This window comes from Typopeltis vanoorti, chromosome 1, assembly GCF_054136105.1.
Source record: "Typopeltis vanoorti isolate ZY-2024b chromosome 1, IOZ_Tvanoo_1.0, whole genome shotgun sequence".
NCBI lineage: Eukaryota > Metazoa > Arthropoda > Arachnida > Uropygi > Thelyphonidae > Typopeltis > Typopeltis vanoorti.
This window is the reverse complement of record NC_143549.1, coordinates 58799237-58818511: the sequence shown is the minus strand read 5'-3', so window position 1 is coordinate 58818511 and position 19275 is coordinate 58799237. Positions and strand designations below refer to the sequence as shown.

At 34.2% G+C, this 19275-nt stretch overlaps 1 protein-coding gene across 4 annotated transcripts in view; it reads right to left on the bottom strand.

Moving 5' to 3' along the window:
- LOC150110020 (uncharacterized) overlaps positions 1–19275 on the bottom strand; it is a 176279-nt gene that overhangs the window by 51635 nt on the left and 105369 nt on the right. For all 4 annotated transcript variants that reach the window (XM_090390734.1, XM_090390725.1, XM_090390716.1 and 1 more), the window contains one exon: positions 10811–10914. In XM_090390734.1, the coding sequence (XP_090246860.1) occupies positions 10811–10914 (104 nt within the window). The remainder of the gene's footprint in view (positions 1–10810; positions 10915–19275) is intronic.

Here is a 19275-nt window from a genome sequence, read left to right as displayed (position 1 = left end):
ATTTATTATTATTTTATTCACATAATTGATACACAGTCAAAACAAGATATCATATAAACAAAAATACAGAACAATTCAGATTCTACCCAAGAATCTAAGAATAGTCCATCAGGTAGCGTCGTAAAATATGGACTATTCCAAGTAATGCTGTTTTTTGTAGGTCATATAGGGTCACTTCGTTGATGTTTAATTGCTGTAAATAGTTGGATAGCTTCTTTGAAGTTGCACCAAGTGCACTGATAACAATTGGGATGACTTTGTTGTGTTTAAGCCACAGCCGGCCAACTTCGATTGCCAGATCTCAATATTTAGTAAATTTTTCCAGTTCTTTGTTGTTAATGTTGTTATCACTGGGTACTGCGATATCAATAATCCAAATCTGTCGATGTTCGAGAATTGCGATGTCAGGTCTATTGTGTTCCAAATGCCGATCAGTTTGTATTCGAAAGTCCCAGAGAATGTTTGCTGTTTTGTTTTCCAGTACACTCTCTATGTTATGCTGCCACCAGTTATCAGAAGTAGGAAAGCCATATTTTTTGCATACATGCCAATGAATTATTTTGGCCACTTGATCATGGCGGTATTTATAGTCAGTTTGAGCTATTTTGCTGAAGGCACTGATTAGATGTTCTACAGTCTCATCTTTCTGATCGCATAATCTGCATTTGCTGTTATTATTGATGTTCAAAATTTTTGCTTTCATCACATTAGTTTGTAATGCCTGTTCTTGAGCTGCTAGAATAAATCCTTGTTTCTTTTTTAATGTATCTGTATTGTAGCTATTGCCACGTCTTGTTCACGTCAATTTTGTCCTCAGTATCTTGGAGAAATTGTCCATGCAAGGATTATTTTTCCAGTGCACATATTGGTTATTTTATTGATCCTTTTTGTAATCACATTTGTTTCCTGTTACTTTTAGAAGTCCCTCTTTTGTAATTGCTTGAAGCATTGGCTCAGAGCTATTGTTGATGTAACGTCTTAAATTAATTTCTTCTTCTTCTTCCACAGTCTGTCTCACTTGCAGCAGACCCCATCCACCTATTCTCCACAGTAGGTACAACCGGTCAACATCACTTCGTGGATGTAATGCATGATGCATAGTCATTAGTTTTCTAGGTTTGGGGTCCAGTTTGTCCACTCTATTATGCCAGCTGTGTATTGGATAACTGGTATAGCTCAAGAATTCATTGCTCTAATTGTGTTTAATCCATTTAGTTTTGTTTTCAGAATATTTTAACTCATTTGATGTATTCTGGTGCTGCCTGTTGTTTGACTTTCGAGTGAAGAATATCACTGGCTTCTAATATTCTTCTATTATTATTATTGTTATTAAAGGGGGTACTTGGAAATAATGAAAGTTTAAGAAGGAGTACACCGATATCTGAAGTTTGCGGTCTAAACCATCCAATGTTGGACTTCTGTTATCAGTGATACTGATATCTTTCAATTATGAACACTGCATTGAAAACTACTACTACTACAAAAAACAACAACAAAAAAAAAGTATATTTTTATGCATTTTTCTCATTTAACCTCTCCTGACAAAGAAAGTTACAAATATACAAATAATTCCAAATGGATTAAGAAATGCACTTCTTAATATACAGAAACTTGTCTGTTCAAGTTGTCTACTCTTACTGGATATGGGATTAATTTTCTTCAAAGTACAGTCAACTTTCTCACTATAGCAAACTTACTCACTATAACAAACTGACAAAAATGTCCCAACCAAAGCACTCGGATATAATGGTATTCAAAAAGAAATTCCCTTACTATAGCAAACTATCTGTACAAGTTTGCTATAGTAAGAATCAACTGTAGAAATCCCTGCATGTAATATTTAATCCTTATCTTCATCACTCAGAAATAGCACATTTTGGATGATTGTCAACATAAAATCATTGCTTTTAAATGCTTTCTTTAGGTGGGAGGAAAAGTTACAGAATTATGCCTGAGTCAGTAAAGAAGGTAATCGGAAGATATTGTTTGGCCAAAAAGACGACCTACATGCAAAGAAATACCATCAAAGTTTCTATTTGCAAAACATCTGCTTTAAAATATAATGATAAACAATATGATATACAATGATAAACTTTGAAGTACATAAATAATGTACTTCAAAACATTGCAGTCAGGCCTGGCTGGTGGCGTGTGCAAAGTGTGCATATACACAGGCACCGTAGAAGAAAAGGTGCCTAAAAGATGTCAAAAAATATGAGATAAGAGTTTAAACGAACAACGAGTGGTACATATAATTATCAATGAACGTCGTCTTCCATTCAAGTCCCTTCAGATCTTCCTGGAAACGAACAAATAAATTCTAAAATTGTATCCTGGACCTGATTATATCACCGTAACTTTTTATTAAAATTTACGAAAATATACCTAAAATAGTTCTTTATTTTTTGATGTATCATAAATCAATTTATGATTAATTGTGGAGTTCTGTGTAAAAAAAAAAAAAATGTATAAGTAGGACTAATCCGTAGGTAACATTATACTGTAAAGCGGTTTTCATTTGTTTTTCACTTCCTGTTTGTTTTATTCACACTTTATTAAAAAAAAAAAACTTTTTTGGAAAGGCATCAAATATTAATCGCACACACAAGAAAAATACTAGGCGCCAGCGCTGATTGCAGTATATTATTTCCAATTGATTCATTCTGACAAATGTTTGTCCATCTTTAAAAACTACAGAACCATTAAAAAATCATGTTTAATACAAAACTATGAATTTCTTGGACATAATCCAGCTACAATGTACAAAGCCATTTTACAATATCTTTAACTGGCTCATGGTGGTTCTAATGCATACATTCAATTTCAATTCATCCTTGAACCTGAGAGCATATTAAATCTAAACTACAACCATCTATAAAACTAATTTGTTTCAGGTCTTATGGGCTATAAAAGCTTCAGTTATCAAGATGATAACATTATTTTATAAATAAATAAGAATTGATTTTCAGAATTCTTTGATACTTAAAATCCAAATTCAAGAAAAGGAGAAATGCAATAAATGGTCTTCTAAATCTAAACGTATTCACACCAATTTTAACATAGCAAAAGTTTCAATGAAGTTGTACGAATAAGAAGGCACATTACCAGATCTTGGCAAAATATGCAACAGACTAAAGAGTGGATAATAACTAGAAAAACATTTCTGTGAGACTATTTGAATGTGAGAACTCACTGAAACGGTCATCTAAAAAGAGACTTTTCAAATCATCTTTTGAGTCTGTCTGATATACTCTAGAATTACCATACTAATTGCAAGACAAAGAATTGGACCTAACACTGAGTGATGAACAAATTCTTCCTTATCGCTAGAAGTAAAACTAGTACTCCACTTAGCTAAGAAGAAATATTAATAAATATACACTAAATAGTCAACCAATTAATTACAACAGGAGGCTATGAATCATGGTGTATACAAGAAGTTAAAGAAGCAGTCCTGGAAAATATGAAGGCATACCAAAAGCTACTAGCAAATAATTTGGCAGATGCCCTAAAAGAATAAAGAGAAAAATTTAAGAGAGCTAAGTTATGTGTAAAAGAATCTAAACAAAAGTCATGGGAAGACTTTAGTAAGAAAATATAAAATAAATATCAGGAAGGTAGCAAAATGTTTTCTGGAGGCAATTGAAGAAGCTTAAAAATAGAGGAAAGAGTACAGTAAAAGGAATCAAAGATGATAAAGGAGACATGAAAACCAAAGATAAGGATATCCTAGATGTCTTGAGCAATTAATTTGAAAAACTGTTAGAAAAAAAACAGCAGTGACAGAACCTCACTAGAAAACTTTCAAGAGGAATGCAAAGAGGAGTACATATCAATTCAAGTTTCAAGTTTCTGAAAAAAGCCTTCAGAAACTTCAAATGTGGAAAGGCAGCTGGAGTAGATGAAATTCAACCATAAATGCTTAAGTATGGAGGTATAAAAGTTCTGCAGTAGCTACACTGCATAATTCAGGGGACCTGGTCAAAAGATCGAATTCCCATTGAGAGTAATAGAGCTCTCATAGTACCTATCTATAAAAAAGGAAATAAAACTGAATGTGAGAATTACAGAGGAATTTCTCCGGGTAAGATTTATGCAAGCATACTTGAAAAGAGGTTGAGGAAGATTGTGGAAGAGAAACTTGGAGAAGAACAAGCTAGTTTCAGGCCAAATAGAGGCCGTCAAGATCAGATTTTCGTTTTAAGACAAATAGTTGAGAAATCGTGGAAATATGACAAGGATCTGTATTTCGGTTTTGTAGATCTGGAAAAGGCATATGATAAGGTGCCCAGAGAAAAGCTTTTCGAGACACTACAAATATATATGGTGAAAGGTGCATTATATAGAGTAACATATATATATATAGTCTATATTTAAGTTGTCGGTCTGTAGTCAGAATTGAACGAAATACAGGGGTTTGAAATAAAATCAGATTATCTCCACTCTTATTCATCATCTATATGAATCACATCATGAAAGAAAGAGGCATCAAGTCCGATATTAGAATTGGGAGATGTCAAACTTAGCTCCTTGCTTGATGTTGGTGATGTACTCCTAAACACATCTAGTGCAAGTGTCCAGGATTCACTAACTAAATTGAATAACAGCTGTAACAAATTTGGCATGGAAAATAAAAAAAGAAAAAGATCAAAACTATGAAAATAGGTAGGAATATAGAAAAGTTTAGCTGCTTTCTGAATGGAGATCCTATAGAACAAATAAAGTTTCAGCTATTCAGGCACAGTTTTTAATGAAGATGGCTGGTTAAAGCAGGAAATAGACAACAGAATAAGAAAGCTGATGGTGGGTGATCAGCTGAATAAATTTACATGGAATAAGAGAGAAATTAACCAAATAAAAAATAAAGCACTTGATCAAAGACTAGACCAGAGACCACAGATATGAGGGTTCTGAGAAAAATTACCAATGGCATCAATGGCAAGAGTGACCAATGGCATCAATGGCAGAATCATAATAAAATGAAGATATCAGAAAGGAACTTTACATTATTATCATTGAAGAATGTATCAGCAGGGCTAATCTGAGGTGGTATGGCCACTTCAAGTGAATGGATAAAGAAAGGTTAGCAAAACAGGTTTTGATGCCAAGATGCAGGAAAGAGACCCAGAGGAAGACCAAGGTCTAGGTGGATCGATTCAGTCAGAACTGCTTCAGAAGAACAAAATGTTAGATATAACAATATTAAAGTGCTTACAAGTAATAGACTAATTTGGAGGAAAATTGTTGATAGGAGATTAACCTCCCTACAGGCTAGGACGTCTATAGGCATCCAACTAAATCTGGATATGTTTCAGCCCACCTGTTTAAAGAACCTGGATAAGAAGTGTAATTTGACTGTCATGTCCATTAGAAGGTGTGATAAACCCTCACACTGAAGAGAACGCTTAATCGGATTATCTCCCGTTCGTAGCTGCCTCTCAGTTGCCTATAACAAGAAAACGGACTTTCTTGTTCCATGTGGTTAACTGGATTTTAGTTATATATGATAGACTAAAAATAGAGAAATTATTTATATTTTTGTTTTCTCTTTTTATTGTACAATACAATTTTAATTTCTGGACAAAATAAAGGTCTTGCATAATTTCTTCACTTAAATATTGCCTTACCTTGGAGAACGAACCAATTTAATTTTTTTTTTGCACTAATTTTTTTCTAATAGCTTACTAGACAAAAGATTTTTCTTTGTTCTCGAAGAAATTAATTCACGATAATTATTTGAAATATTCTTTTAATAAAAGAAAAGAAAACCGGCTGCCCACGTTCCAGATTATATTATTTTTATTTTTGTACAAAACCATCGAAATCGAATAATACTTCACACATTTCCTTTAGGACACGCTTGAGCAACTTTGCTTTATAGAGAATAACATGAAATTCTTTAATCATATTACTAAATTTTTTCTTCATGTTGTATAGTAATCTGTACTTTCACTTTCTTCGTTTCCTTGTATAATTGGTCATTACAAAATGAAATTAACAGTTATGATTTAAATTTATATTTTCTGCATAATTCGGATATTTTTTCTCCAATTTTTAAAGTAAGTGATACATTTGCTTATTTTTATCATTCAAGATATGTATATCAAATGTGAAATTTCATTTCCATATTTTTACAATAGAATTGCATTTTATTTCGCCTCTGGTAGTTTAACCCCCCCCCCGTTGCATTACTATCACACACCCGTAAACTGTTATAAAACATAGGTACAGTTTTTATTTAATTCGTTATTTTTCTCTAGTAATTGTTCCACATAACTTTAATTTTTCGATACTGAAACTATGTGGCGATTATTATAAATTAGCAAATTATAAATCAGACAATATACATATTTCCTGATTATTAAAAATCAGGAAATTATGTGATATTCGGATATAGGTGAAATTAATATTTAAAATCACTGTCATCCTTCAAATGCAATATCAGAATAAAGAAAGTGGAAAACCCGAAGTTTCGAAATACATTTCGAAAGCCCGCTCTCAAAATGGGTTGGTCTACAGACTGGATTCTGAACACGCCAATGTTTCGTGATGTTATGACTGAAAAACAATTCAGTCTCATCATGAAGTATTTGCATTTTCAGAATAATGAGGAATATGATCAGGCAACATATTCTTGCCCAGTCCTCAACAAAATTTATGATTTTCTGATGAAAATCCATCAGAAATGTAGATCACTCTACATTCCTGAGAGAGACTTGAGTATCGATGAAAGCCTTATGCCATTCAAAGGTAGACTGAAATGTAAGCAGTATATTCCCAAAAAGAAAGCGAAGTATGCTTTGCGAATCGGAAAGTGAATATCTTTGGGATTTCAAACCTTATACAGGAAAGCAAACTGTAATCGAGCATGATAAATATTCGGATCTCCCCTTGTCGATGTGTGCAGTAATGCAGTTACTAGACTCTTTACTGGGGAAAGGTTACTGCATTATAATGGATAATTACTATATGTGTCCTGAACTTGATGATTTGCTTTTACAGCATCGTACAGATAGTTATGGTACTGTAAATGCAAAAAGGCGAGATATGCCTCCAGATCTGGCTTCAGGAAAGCTATCGAAGGGGGAAATCCGAACTTATCAGCGAGGGAAAGTCTTTGCACTATGTTGGAAAGACAAAAAAGATGTTTTTCTGCTGTCTTCCCTGCACAATCCATCAACGGAATCCGTGGAGAAGCATGGTTTGAAGAAAGAAAAACCCATTGCTGTGTGTGCATACAACGACACTATGGGTGGAGTCGACAGGTGCGATCAGCAGCTATCATTCTACTCTGTAATGAGGAAACAGCATAAAAATATTACAAAAGTGTTTGGACATGTATTGGATTTTGTTATTTGGAACAGTTTCCTCCTGTACAAGAAAAAATGTTTGTCTACCATAACATATCTAGAATACAGAATAGAAATTGCGAAAGCATTGCTGCATGCACACGCACCTTCTTCAGCAAGCAGAAAAACAGGAAATCCTGCCAGACATCTGAGGTTGAACGCTGCTAATTCCAACCATTATCCCGAAAATCTACCACCAACGGCTAATAAAAAAAAACCTGCACACAAATATTATGTATGTAATAAAAAAAATATCGGAAAGGAAAACAAAAATCTGGTGCCCTGAGTGTAAAACTGCTTTGTGTGTTTAGCCTTGCTTCAAGGTGTTCCACGCTGTTCAAGAATTTTAAATTCTGAACAGTATGAAATAAAAAAATGTTTGTTTTCAAGACCATCAAAACAGTCCTTTTCAGGACTACAAATATTGATAGAAGGATACCCGAATGCACCGTTTCTTTATCATCCTGAAGGCTAATTTTTAAGTTCTTTTTATGACACAGAGAAACTGGAAAGAGTATTCCAGGTAAAGTAATTCATCAAAACAATAAAAAATAATGAAATAAAATCTACCCTATATATATATAAAATGATAAGCCTTTTTATGTCATGTTTATCGAAACATTTTGAAACTCAGGGGCTACCCTGAGTGTCGAGTCTTCAAAATTCGAGTCGCCAGAATTCAGGGGCGGAACTCCCTTTCGAGTTATCACAATTGAAGGAGAACTGGCCTACCATACCGGAACACGGGGGGTTGGGCATAGCCTCCCTAGTTAATAAATGAAATATATAAATAATAACGGGAACATTTTCACCTTGCCAACACTCAACATTGATGTGATATGGATTCCAAATTTCTTGTTTCGGAGATATATATATATATATATATATATATATATATATATATATTACAAAGTTTTGTAATAAAAATTTCTGCCACAACGAAGTTTGGCAGAATCAACAATATTATTACTACCTTATTTCTGTTTCTCGTGTGGGAGAAAAACGGTAAAATATCACTCTTATAATTATATGAGATGTTATAATGGCAAAAATAGTAAGAAAAAGTCATTTGCACTTTTTCTTCAAAACACAAAGAAAGAACATTGTAAATTCAGCCAGTGGAAAAGAAAATACTACATATTTTTCTCCTGTTATCTGATTTTTTTTCTTGTAGTACAAAGAAGAAATCACTGCATATAACATGAAGTCTACAGGAGGGAAAAAAATCTGGAAATTGGTTACATTATAACGAATAGAGAAATCCTGTCAGAAAAAATTTCACCTAAGATTCTAATCTCAGCAGATATAACATTTTCTTCTAGATTACATATCTAAAGTAACTGAACCTTTGCTACTATTTTAGACTAAAATGAATGGGTATGTTCCCCAAGTGATTTACGTTTGTAACAGCTGTCTTGCGAACGATTTATGAAATAAATTATCTGAAATATCCGCAGATTGATCAGGTCTATATCCCCCACCCCCAAAAAAAAGAAGATTATGAAGCGCATATGCACCTTTTCTTTGAAAATAATTCAAATCCTCTTTTTCAAGATAATTGTATGATTTAATTTCTAATTTTTGATAATATAAGTGAAACTGATCATTATAAATTAAGCAATTATTTTGGCATAAATAATGTATAAGCATGTAAACGAAATATCAGTATTTCTGTTAGGATATAGGTAATCAACAATCGAAAAGGAAACAAGACATTCTTGACATATTCTGCACTACAGCCTGAGGCACTTTAGTGTTCTCCCCTTTCTTCTCAATAGCACTGAGAGTAATAAGCCTTCAACTTTTCCTCCAGCTAAGAGGATATTACCAAGTATTTACAAGACGTAGATTATTTCAGAAATAGCTTCCAGCAGCAGCAGAAGTAATATTTAGATTTTTTTAAAGAAAAACAAAGACAAATAATACTACTGAACTTTCTTTTGTGTGGTATGCATATAAACAATTTTGCATAGTGAAAATATACCATATTATTTCTAAAATTTCACATAATTTCAGCAGACAGTAGAACAGCTGGTTTTAGATTGCAAATAAATAGAACAGATTTAGAAGCTTCACAATACAATCTGATTGCCGTATATCTATTGTCAAAATGGTAAAATGAAGTAATTGATTTTGAATGCTGTCTAGAAAAGCTTTCAAACCTGTAAAGAAGTTTAGAGTAGTTATGCAATTGAGTTCCAGGAGAGAATAAGGAGGGGGGGGGGGGCATTAGAAAATCTTCAAAATGAGCAAAAATGTTGAATCATCCTGTATATGATATTTTTCACATTATATTTTCAACATATCTATGAGGTTATGCACTAGTTATTATCGTAATATGCATAATACAAATAAATAAATAAATGACGAAGGCGAAGAATCACTGCTAAAATATCACTGGATATAAATTTTTGATACCAAAAAGACACGATCGGAAACCGAGTAATGCAATTTAGCATTTTAACATTTTTTTTTTATTTTGTCTTTATGAATAACAAAAAATTGTATCTAAATCTGAAATGTGATGATCCATATAATGCTATTTGGCTAGAAACAAAAGAAAAAGGACATATTTATTTCAATAAATATTATTTAAAATTATAAATATTTGACATAATATTTTCAAAGCAAACATTTAAAAATTCGAAAAAAAAATTATTCAATTATTATAAGTAAAGTGAAAGAACAATCAGTACAACTCTTCCGGTGCACTGATTTGTAGAATAAAATACACCAAATTTACTATCACTAAATAGATTCATTGCAAAAGCTGATCAGTGGTCATTTCAGGATTGATTTTTTTTGCATATGTGAAATTCGTTTCAAATTTTTGGGAAGAGATACGATAAATCATTTTAGAGGCAAGATAGGTCAAATAACTTAGGACAGTAAATGAAATTCTAAGCAACACAATAGACGTAAAGACAGGGGGAGGGGACACAAAGGTCACTCAGCAACAGTTAATCCACTAATCGCGGAGGAAGGTAATGGCATGATAAAAGGTAGAATGCCGACAAAGTTTTGATCCATGAAAAAAGCTAGAGAGTGTTAAATATTTCATCCACACTGGCCAGTTGGGAGGTTAATAATAATGTGAACTTAATCATGTAGTACTCATAGTCTGAACACACCCCTTGGGAGTACATATCATGAAATTGATGATGATGAGTTATGAACAAAGATTGATTAGACAGTGTGAGACATGGAAGAAAGTGTTTCATGGAGTAGTACAGACATAATACTCATGATGTAAAAACAAGATGAAAGTTGGTACGAAAACAAAACTAACATGAGCAAATAAATTTCATGTATACTTTACTTGCTAGTGCATGAGGTTACAATATCTTAAATAGTTTTGCTAACTGTAATTAGTACCTTGCCACTTTTATCTCTAACTGATGGCTGGCGGAGTCATCAGATATATAATGAATTATACAATGCTAATAAAACTGAAGATCTACCTTATTTATAGATAATGAGATTTTTTTCCTATTATCACTGGACTGTACTTTTAATGTTATGACTGCTGCATTATCTGGCTTCTTATAGGAAGAGATATAACAATCTGAAATAAAAATAAATAACAGCATGAGTTTTGCTCCACAATTGCAAAGTTTATTAAATATGACAGTAAAAGGAATAAAAACGGCAAATAAAACCATTATACAAACTACGTGTGAATTGTATAATTTAAACTCATGTTGTTATAACACAGTAATTAAGATTTGGAGGATAGTAGTAGATAGAGAGTTCAAGTTTAGAGGGCACATTGCTAAATTAGTCAGCGTAACTAACAGGATTACTTGGTTATTGAAGAACACACCAACACATAGAGATAAGGGAATTATCATTCCTCTTTATAAAGCCTTGATATGACCACATCTGGATTACTATGCTCAGGTCTGGTCACTTGGGGATGAGGAAATGATGGAGCAGATCTGGGGGTAAGTGACCAAGATGATGAGTGGTTTGTGGAATGCTCTCTCTATGAGGAATAGATTGAGTTTGTGGATAGCAAAAGTGGTTGATAGGTGAAGAAGAGGCGATATTATAGAAACATTTAAGTTATTAAAGGATTATGCAGGGGAAACGTTTCAACACTTGGACAGAACTAACAAAACAAGAGGTTATTCCTGGAAGTTGGGTAAGACTGGTTAGCAAGGGTGTGAGGATAGATTTTTCACTTGGAGAGTGGTGAATAAATGGAATGGGTTACCTGAGTCAACTGTAAATGCTTTGTCTGTTAATGGTTTCAAGGAGAGACACAATAGATATTGTGTTGATAGTTTGGGTGTCCCATGATGAGTCTTAAGACTCCACATAGGTGCCCATGTAACAATAATAATAATATAATAATCCATGTTCTTGTGACCTTTCATACATAGGACAGACATTTAGAAAATTCTGATGCTACTCCTCTAAGTAAATATTATTTTTATGGCTATTTAGCCTATTTTTGTTTAGGAGAACCCCTTTTTATAATGTCATTGGCTTTTTACTCAAAATTTTAGGGCATTACTAATGTTTTATGTAGACAGATATATGAAGAATATATAGGAGGAATAATTCGAACATATTTTTGTAGCTGGCTGTCTTCTTATTCAGCGGCATCCCATAGGAAAGATATGTTATACGCTGTTATTGTTAACAGAGCTAGTTTAAGATCATAGGTGCACTTTTGAGTAATCATATTAAAGAAAATGATAATAAAATTACGTAAATGCTATTATAATAATGTAAATCAGCATAAGTAAATCTTCTGCTTCGATACTAGTCTTTACCTTTTCCTCCAATACTAGTATTTTATGACACCAAGAAATTTTAAATTTTATATTTAGTCTTTTTTACTGAAAAAAAATATAGATGGATGCTCCCAAAGTGAAATACATAATTAATTACTTCTCTTGTGAACCGTTCAAAAGTAAACTGTAATCAGAAATATCATGTTGTTAACAACTGACTCAAATGGCTAACAATCTCAACTATGCAGACGATATAATATTAATAGATTCATCTTTAGCCAAGGCACAACAACACTTTGACAAACTATGCCAAGCTGTAAAAAATTTGGATTGACAGTTAAATGAAATAAAACTAAAATACTCATAAATATAGTACAAGGTTCCATCATTACAGAATACAACCAGCCTTTAGAAAAAAGTAGACTTCCAATACTCAGGCTCAAATATAAATAATAGTGTAAATAACATATTAAGAAAATATAAACTCTCAATCAATACATCGAAATCGCTCCTCATTACCTTGGGAACAAAAATTAAGTTTTACAAAGCAACTTCTCAGGCTATCTTCTTATATCATGGAGAAACATGCGACGGTTCCACCCAAAAAAGCAATAAAAACCATTAATAGCGTTAATACAACCTGCTGAAGACTGTTACTTGGTTACTCTTGGAAGGATCATATTTGTAATTCCAGTATTTTAGAAGAGGCAAACCAAAAAAACCTTGATTGAAACCAACGCAGAGGTCAACTTGATTGGCTTGGACATCAACTAAGACCTTCTCCTTCTCCATAATTTGACATCTTATTTTTATATGCCCCCTCAGATGAAGGAAAAGGTAAAGAATAGTGCAGCCACAGATGACAATTTAGCTAATGCTGATTTACATCATTATTATAGAATTTACGTAATTTTATTATCATTTTCTTTAATATAATTACTCAAAAGTGAACCTATGATTTTAAACTAGCTCTGTTAATGATAACAGTGTACAACATATCTTTCCTATGTAGGAAAAGTGGAGTTATTTTCAAAATACTTTTGTATTCAGTAACTGAAACACCTCATCTTCTGAATTAGTTCAGATAAAATATGCATAAACCATATATATCACATCTGGATGGGTGTCTAAGTGCGCAGAACAACAGTGAATGGTTTGCATAATAAATATTCTTGGTGCCCTTTCTCCCTAAACCACCATATTCCACCTTTGTAAATATTAATATTCCATTAATAGAACCTGTAGTATCAAAATAAGAAAGAATATTTATACCTTTTTAAGACAAAAAAGAAAGTAGGAAACTCACTGATCAATAAAATATTACTTTCACTGTATAAGAATAAAAATATTATGAAAATCTAATTAAAATCTAAATAAATAATACATAGATCTTTCCCTCTTTTACCTTTATGGTGTCGAGGGTTTCTATTCCGTATAACTGCAACCGTTATACGAGGATAAGGTGGTTGGCCCTATGCCTCCCAGTGTATCCTATGTCTTAGAAGCATTATGTTCTCAAGGCCAGTTTGCCTGATTGTGGGAGGAAAAACCCCAGATAAACTGGGGAGAAAAACCCTGCAGTCCTCACCCAAGACTGGCTAACTTGGCTATGTTTGAGAAAGATCCTAAGCTCCTCACATCAGCAACGGGAATCAAACCCACGACACTCCTTTCCCAGGCATATGGTTGCGAAGCAACCAGCAACTCAGCTAACCGCACAGACTAATACATAGATACATATATAATAATATTATTATTATATATAATAATATTATTATATTAAAAATAGATAATAATAGATACATAATAAAATTATATTTTGGAAATTTATGTTGCACTGCATTTACTTTCCATATATCAACATCAATGCAATATCATTTCAATTTTCTTGCGAATAACATTTTCAGCAAACTTTTTCTGCGATCAGTAGTTTGCACGATGAATTATTCTGTGATGATTTTTAATAACAGATCTTATTTAATTTCTGCTATAAAAACAAACGTGATACATCATATTAGTCTGCCCACTATATCTAGCAGTGCCAAGAAGGGTCATGTTGAAGGAGAGAAAGGAATAAGCTGATGTATGAATTCTTCACCTAAAATCATGTGCTTATATGTAAAATTTTTCAACTGTTATACAAGCAAAATAGTTACCACTTTAAAAACTAGAATGTTCATAAAAGAAAAGCTAATTTTACAACATGTAATAATAAACACTCATGCCACGAAATGCAATGATTACCCTATTATCAGAATGGATTTGTGCCAAGCACAGAAGTGTCAATAATAAATTTAGTTTAATCCTTTATCCAAGTGTAAGCAAACAAAGTTTACACCTAAAGTATCTTCAGAACTGAGGCAACTCGCAGTAAAGGTGGTCCAAGCTCTCATCACTCCTTGTCTCAGTATCTCCCATAAAGCAAAGCACATCTCCATGCGGACATGTATAATGCTGTGCATTAAGGGAAGAGCCACTACACAGACTGGTTTATCTTTCTTGAAGTCTCATCAGTGGGAGCCAGACCCAGAAGTGGTGACACTAAGGCAGAAGCAATGGAGAGGTCATATTTACTTATACGAGTTGTCAAAAGGTGTACCACCTTATTATTAAATTACTCTGCATTTAGAGAAAGATGTTGGAAGGTTATTTTCCACTTGGTTGGACTATAATAAATTTAGTTTAATCCTTTATCCAAGTGTAAGCAAACAAAATTTGCGCCTGAAGTATCTTCAGGACTGAGGCAACTCGTAGTAAAGGAGGTCCAAGCTCTCATCACTCCTTGTCTGAGTATCTCCCATAATGCAAAGCACATCACTTTGCAGACATGTATAATGCTGTTCATTAAGGGAAGGGCCACTACCCAGACTGGTTTCGACCTTTATTGACGTCTCGTCAGTGGGAGCCAGACCCAGAAGTGGTGATACTAAGGAAGAAGCAATGGAGAGGTCATATTTACTTATACGAGTTGCCAAAAGGTGTACCACCTTATTATTAAATTACTCTGCATTTAGAGAAAGATGTTGGAAGTTTATTTTCCACTTGGTTGGACTATAATAAATTTAGTTTAATCCTTTATCCAAGTGTAAGCAAACAAAATTTGCGCCTGAAGTATCTTCAGGACTGAGGCAACTCGAAGTAAAGGAGGTCCAAGCTCTCATCACTCCTTGTCTGAGTATCTCCCATAATGCAAAACACATCACTTTGCAGACATGTATAATGCTGTTCATTAAGGGAAGGGCCACTACCCAGACTGGTTTCGACCTTTATTGACGTCTCGTCAGTGGGAGCCAGACCCAGAAGTGGTGATACTAAGGAAGAAGCAATGGAGAGGTCATATTTACTTATACGAGTTGCCAAAAGGTCATCATCATCATCAAATTCCTGCCATGTACCCTCAAGGGGTGTACAGGATATGACAGTACTACATGAAAAAATTACATCATTACTAACTTCCTATCTACAATTTTCCTCCAAATCAGTCTGGCACTTGTCAAGACTCCAACATTATCAGATCTTATATTTCTATCGTCTAAGGCACTTTGTACCGTATCAATCCACCTATATCTTGGTCTTCCTCTGGGTCGTTTTCCTGCCAACCTGGCAGAGAACACTTGTTTTGCTAATCTTTCCTCTCCCATTCTATTTAAGTGACCATACCATCTGAGATTAGCTCTGCTAACGCATTCCTGGATGCTGACAATGTCAAGTTCTTTCCTAATATCCTCATTTTTAATATGATATTGCCATTGATGCCATCTGTTCATGCCTCTAATCTTTCTCAGGACTCTCATATCTGCGGTCTCTAGTCTTTGGTCAAGTGTTTTACTTCTGACCCAGCTCTCAGATCCATAAGTTAAAATTGGTTTGAACACAATCTTGTATACAGCTAATTTAGTGTTCCGACTAATTTCTTTCTTATTCCATATGAATTTATTCAATTGACTTCCCACGATACCAGCTTTGCTGATTCTGTTGTCTATTTCTATATTTAGTTTACCATCTTCAGTAAAAATTGTGCCTAAGTAGCTGAAATGTTTTACTTGTTCCACAGGTTCTCCATTCACAACACAGTTGACATTTTCAATGATTCTGCCTATTTTCATTGTCTTTGTCTTTTTATTGCTGACCTTCATACCATATCTATTACAACAGCTATTCAATTTAGTCAGAGAATCTTGCAGACTTGTAGCGGATTTATTTAGAAGTATAACATCATCCGCATAAAGCAAAGAGCTGACATTAACATCTCCAATTTTGATATCAGGTTTAATACCACATTCCTTCATAATGTGATCCATATAGATAATGAATAACAGAGGGGATAATGTACATCCTTGTCTCACACCAGATTTAACATTAAACCATCTTCCCATACTTCCTTCAATTCTAACTGCTGACTCACAACTCAAATAAAGACTAAGTATTGCTTGATATAATGCCCCATTGACACCATATAACTGCAGCGTATTGAATAGCTTCTCTCTTGGCACCTTGTCATATGCCTTTTCCAAATCGACAAAACTTAAATACAGATCTTTGTTATATTCCCATGCTTTCTCGACTATTTGTCGTAAAGTGAATATCTGATCCTGACAGCCTCTATTTGGCCTGAATCCAGCTTGTTCTTCACCAAGCTTTTCTTCCACAATTCTTCTCAACCGTTTCTCAAGTATACTTGCATAGATCTTGCCAGGAACACTCAGTAGGGAAATACCTCTGTAATTCTCACATTCAGTTTTATTTCCCTTTTTATATATGGGTACTATGAGAGCTCTACTCCAATCATCGGGAATTTGTCCCTCTGTCCAGGCTTTCTGAACTATGCAGTGCAGCCACTGTAAGACTCTTATACCACCATACTTCAGCATTTCTGGTCGAATATCATCTACCCCTGCTGCCTTTCCACATTTCAAGCCTTTGATGGCTTTTTCTACTTCAAGTATGGATATGTATTCCTGACTGCATGCCTGGTGAGTGTTTTTTATCACTGTGCTGTCATCACCGCTTGTTTCATTTAGCAGTTTTTCAAAGTAATTACTCCATACTTCAAGGATATCTTTTTCTCCTGTTTTCATTTCACCTTTATCATCTCTAATTCCTTTTACAGCACTCTTTCCTCCATTCCTAAGCTTCTTCAACAACCTCCAGAATATTTTGCCACCTTCTTGATATTTATTTTCTATATTCTTGCCAAAGTCCTCCCATGACTTTTGTTTAGCTAGTTTTACACACTGTTTAGCTTTCTTACATTTGTCTCTGTATTCTGTAAGAGTAAAAGCTGACTTATTTGCCAGGAACTTTTGATATGCTTTCTTCTTTTCCTTCACTGCCTCTTTAACTTCCTGTGTCCACCAGGAGGTTCTGATTTTTTTATCCTTGCACACAACCTCACCACATGCCTCTCTGGCAGAATCAATCAATGTTTCCTTCAGAGTTTGCCACTGAATCTCCAAGGTTTGATTCCTGTTCTCAAACTCTTTCATTTTCTTTTCAATAATATTTCTGTATTTTAGTCTACAGTTCACATCTGAGAGCTGCTCAACTTTTATTCGCTTTAAGACTTTCTTACATGTTATTCTTTTCAATATGAAATTCAATTTTATCCTGCTCAAGACTAAATAGTGATCACTTCCAATTTCAAATCCTCTGTACACTCTGGTGTCCTGCACCAGGGAGAAAACATCACTATCAACAATAACATAGTCAATGAGACTTTTCTTATTCCTAGCCTCTTCTCTCCATGTGAATTTGTGCACATTTTTATGTTGGAACATGGTGTTAGTAATAACCAGTCCATGTCCTGAGCAGAAATCCAACAGATATTTGCCATTATTATTAGCTTTGCTCTTTTCTCCAAATTTTCCCAAAATATTTTTGTATGTCTCACAATCATTTCCTACTCTACTATTTAGATCCCCAACAAGGACCAACTTTTCCTTTTTCATTGTGTCAGTTGCTTTTTCTAAAGCCTCAAAAAATTCCTCCACTTCTACCTTAGTAGAACCTTCTGTGGGACCATAGGCACAAATAAGTCTCATTGTCCAGTTCCCCATTCTCATATTTGCCCACATTACTCTACTTGAGACTGACTGCCATTCAAGAAGATTAGCCTCGTATTTTGTGTTGAATACTATGGCTACTCCTTCTTTTCCTTGATTGTCATTGCCTGAATATAACATTTTGTATTTATTGCTCAGAAAGATCTCACCAGTTTTGGTCTTTTTTGTTTCAGTCACCCCTATTATGTCGATCTGGTACTTATCTAATTCCTCAGCTAGCTCCATTTCTTTGCCATTCAGGCTTCTTACGTTGATAGTACCGATCTTTAACTCTGGTGATGTTGAGTTGGGGTTTGTTTTCAGATTTGTTCCAGTAGCTGACTTTTCGCTGTTCGCCCTGGTTCCCTGGCGAAAACAACGGGGGCCTTGTTTAACCGGGCGACGCCCCAGCCGGCATGAAATTTTGTCATGTTGTACCATCATTTTTTATTTTGGTTTAACCAATAAGAATACAATTTGGTCGGCTAAATCCCAAATTGCCAGCCCATCCTCGTTCGTTCAGTATCAAAGTAGATACCCAACAGGGTGCACCACGAGAAGGTGAGGATTGGACATTAGGTCAGCAGCCCTGGTCGGTTCTCCGCATTCCTTTAAAGGCTATGTGGAGGTCTCCTCTCAGTTATACAGCTTTGACCCTTAAGCACCCCGTTGCCAAAAGGTGTACCACCTTATTATTAAATTACTCTGCATTTAGAGAAAGATGTTGGAAGTTTATTTTCAACTTGGTTAGACTATAATAAATTTAGTTTAATCCTTTATCCAAGTGTAATTATAGTGTAATTATAGTCTACCCAAGTGCAAAAAATACATACAAGATAAAATGGTGTATCACAATATCATTAAATATTCTGGATCAGAGACAGTTTTAGAAAGCTTTATCACTGGATTACGAAGTATTTATTTACTTGACGAGTAATTATATTCTTGTTTTAATCCTTTACTCAGGCATAAGCAAGCAAAGTTTGAGTGAAAGGTGAAGCTGGCCTGATAAGTAACCCTTTAGGTCTCCATGCAGTCAAAAGACTCATCGTGGGAAGTCCTTCCTAGGAAACACAAAGTCTATCATACCACTCCTTGAACTCACTGATTGTTATGGCTTTCACCACTCTATCAGGCAATGCA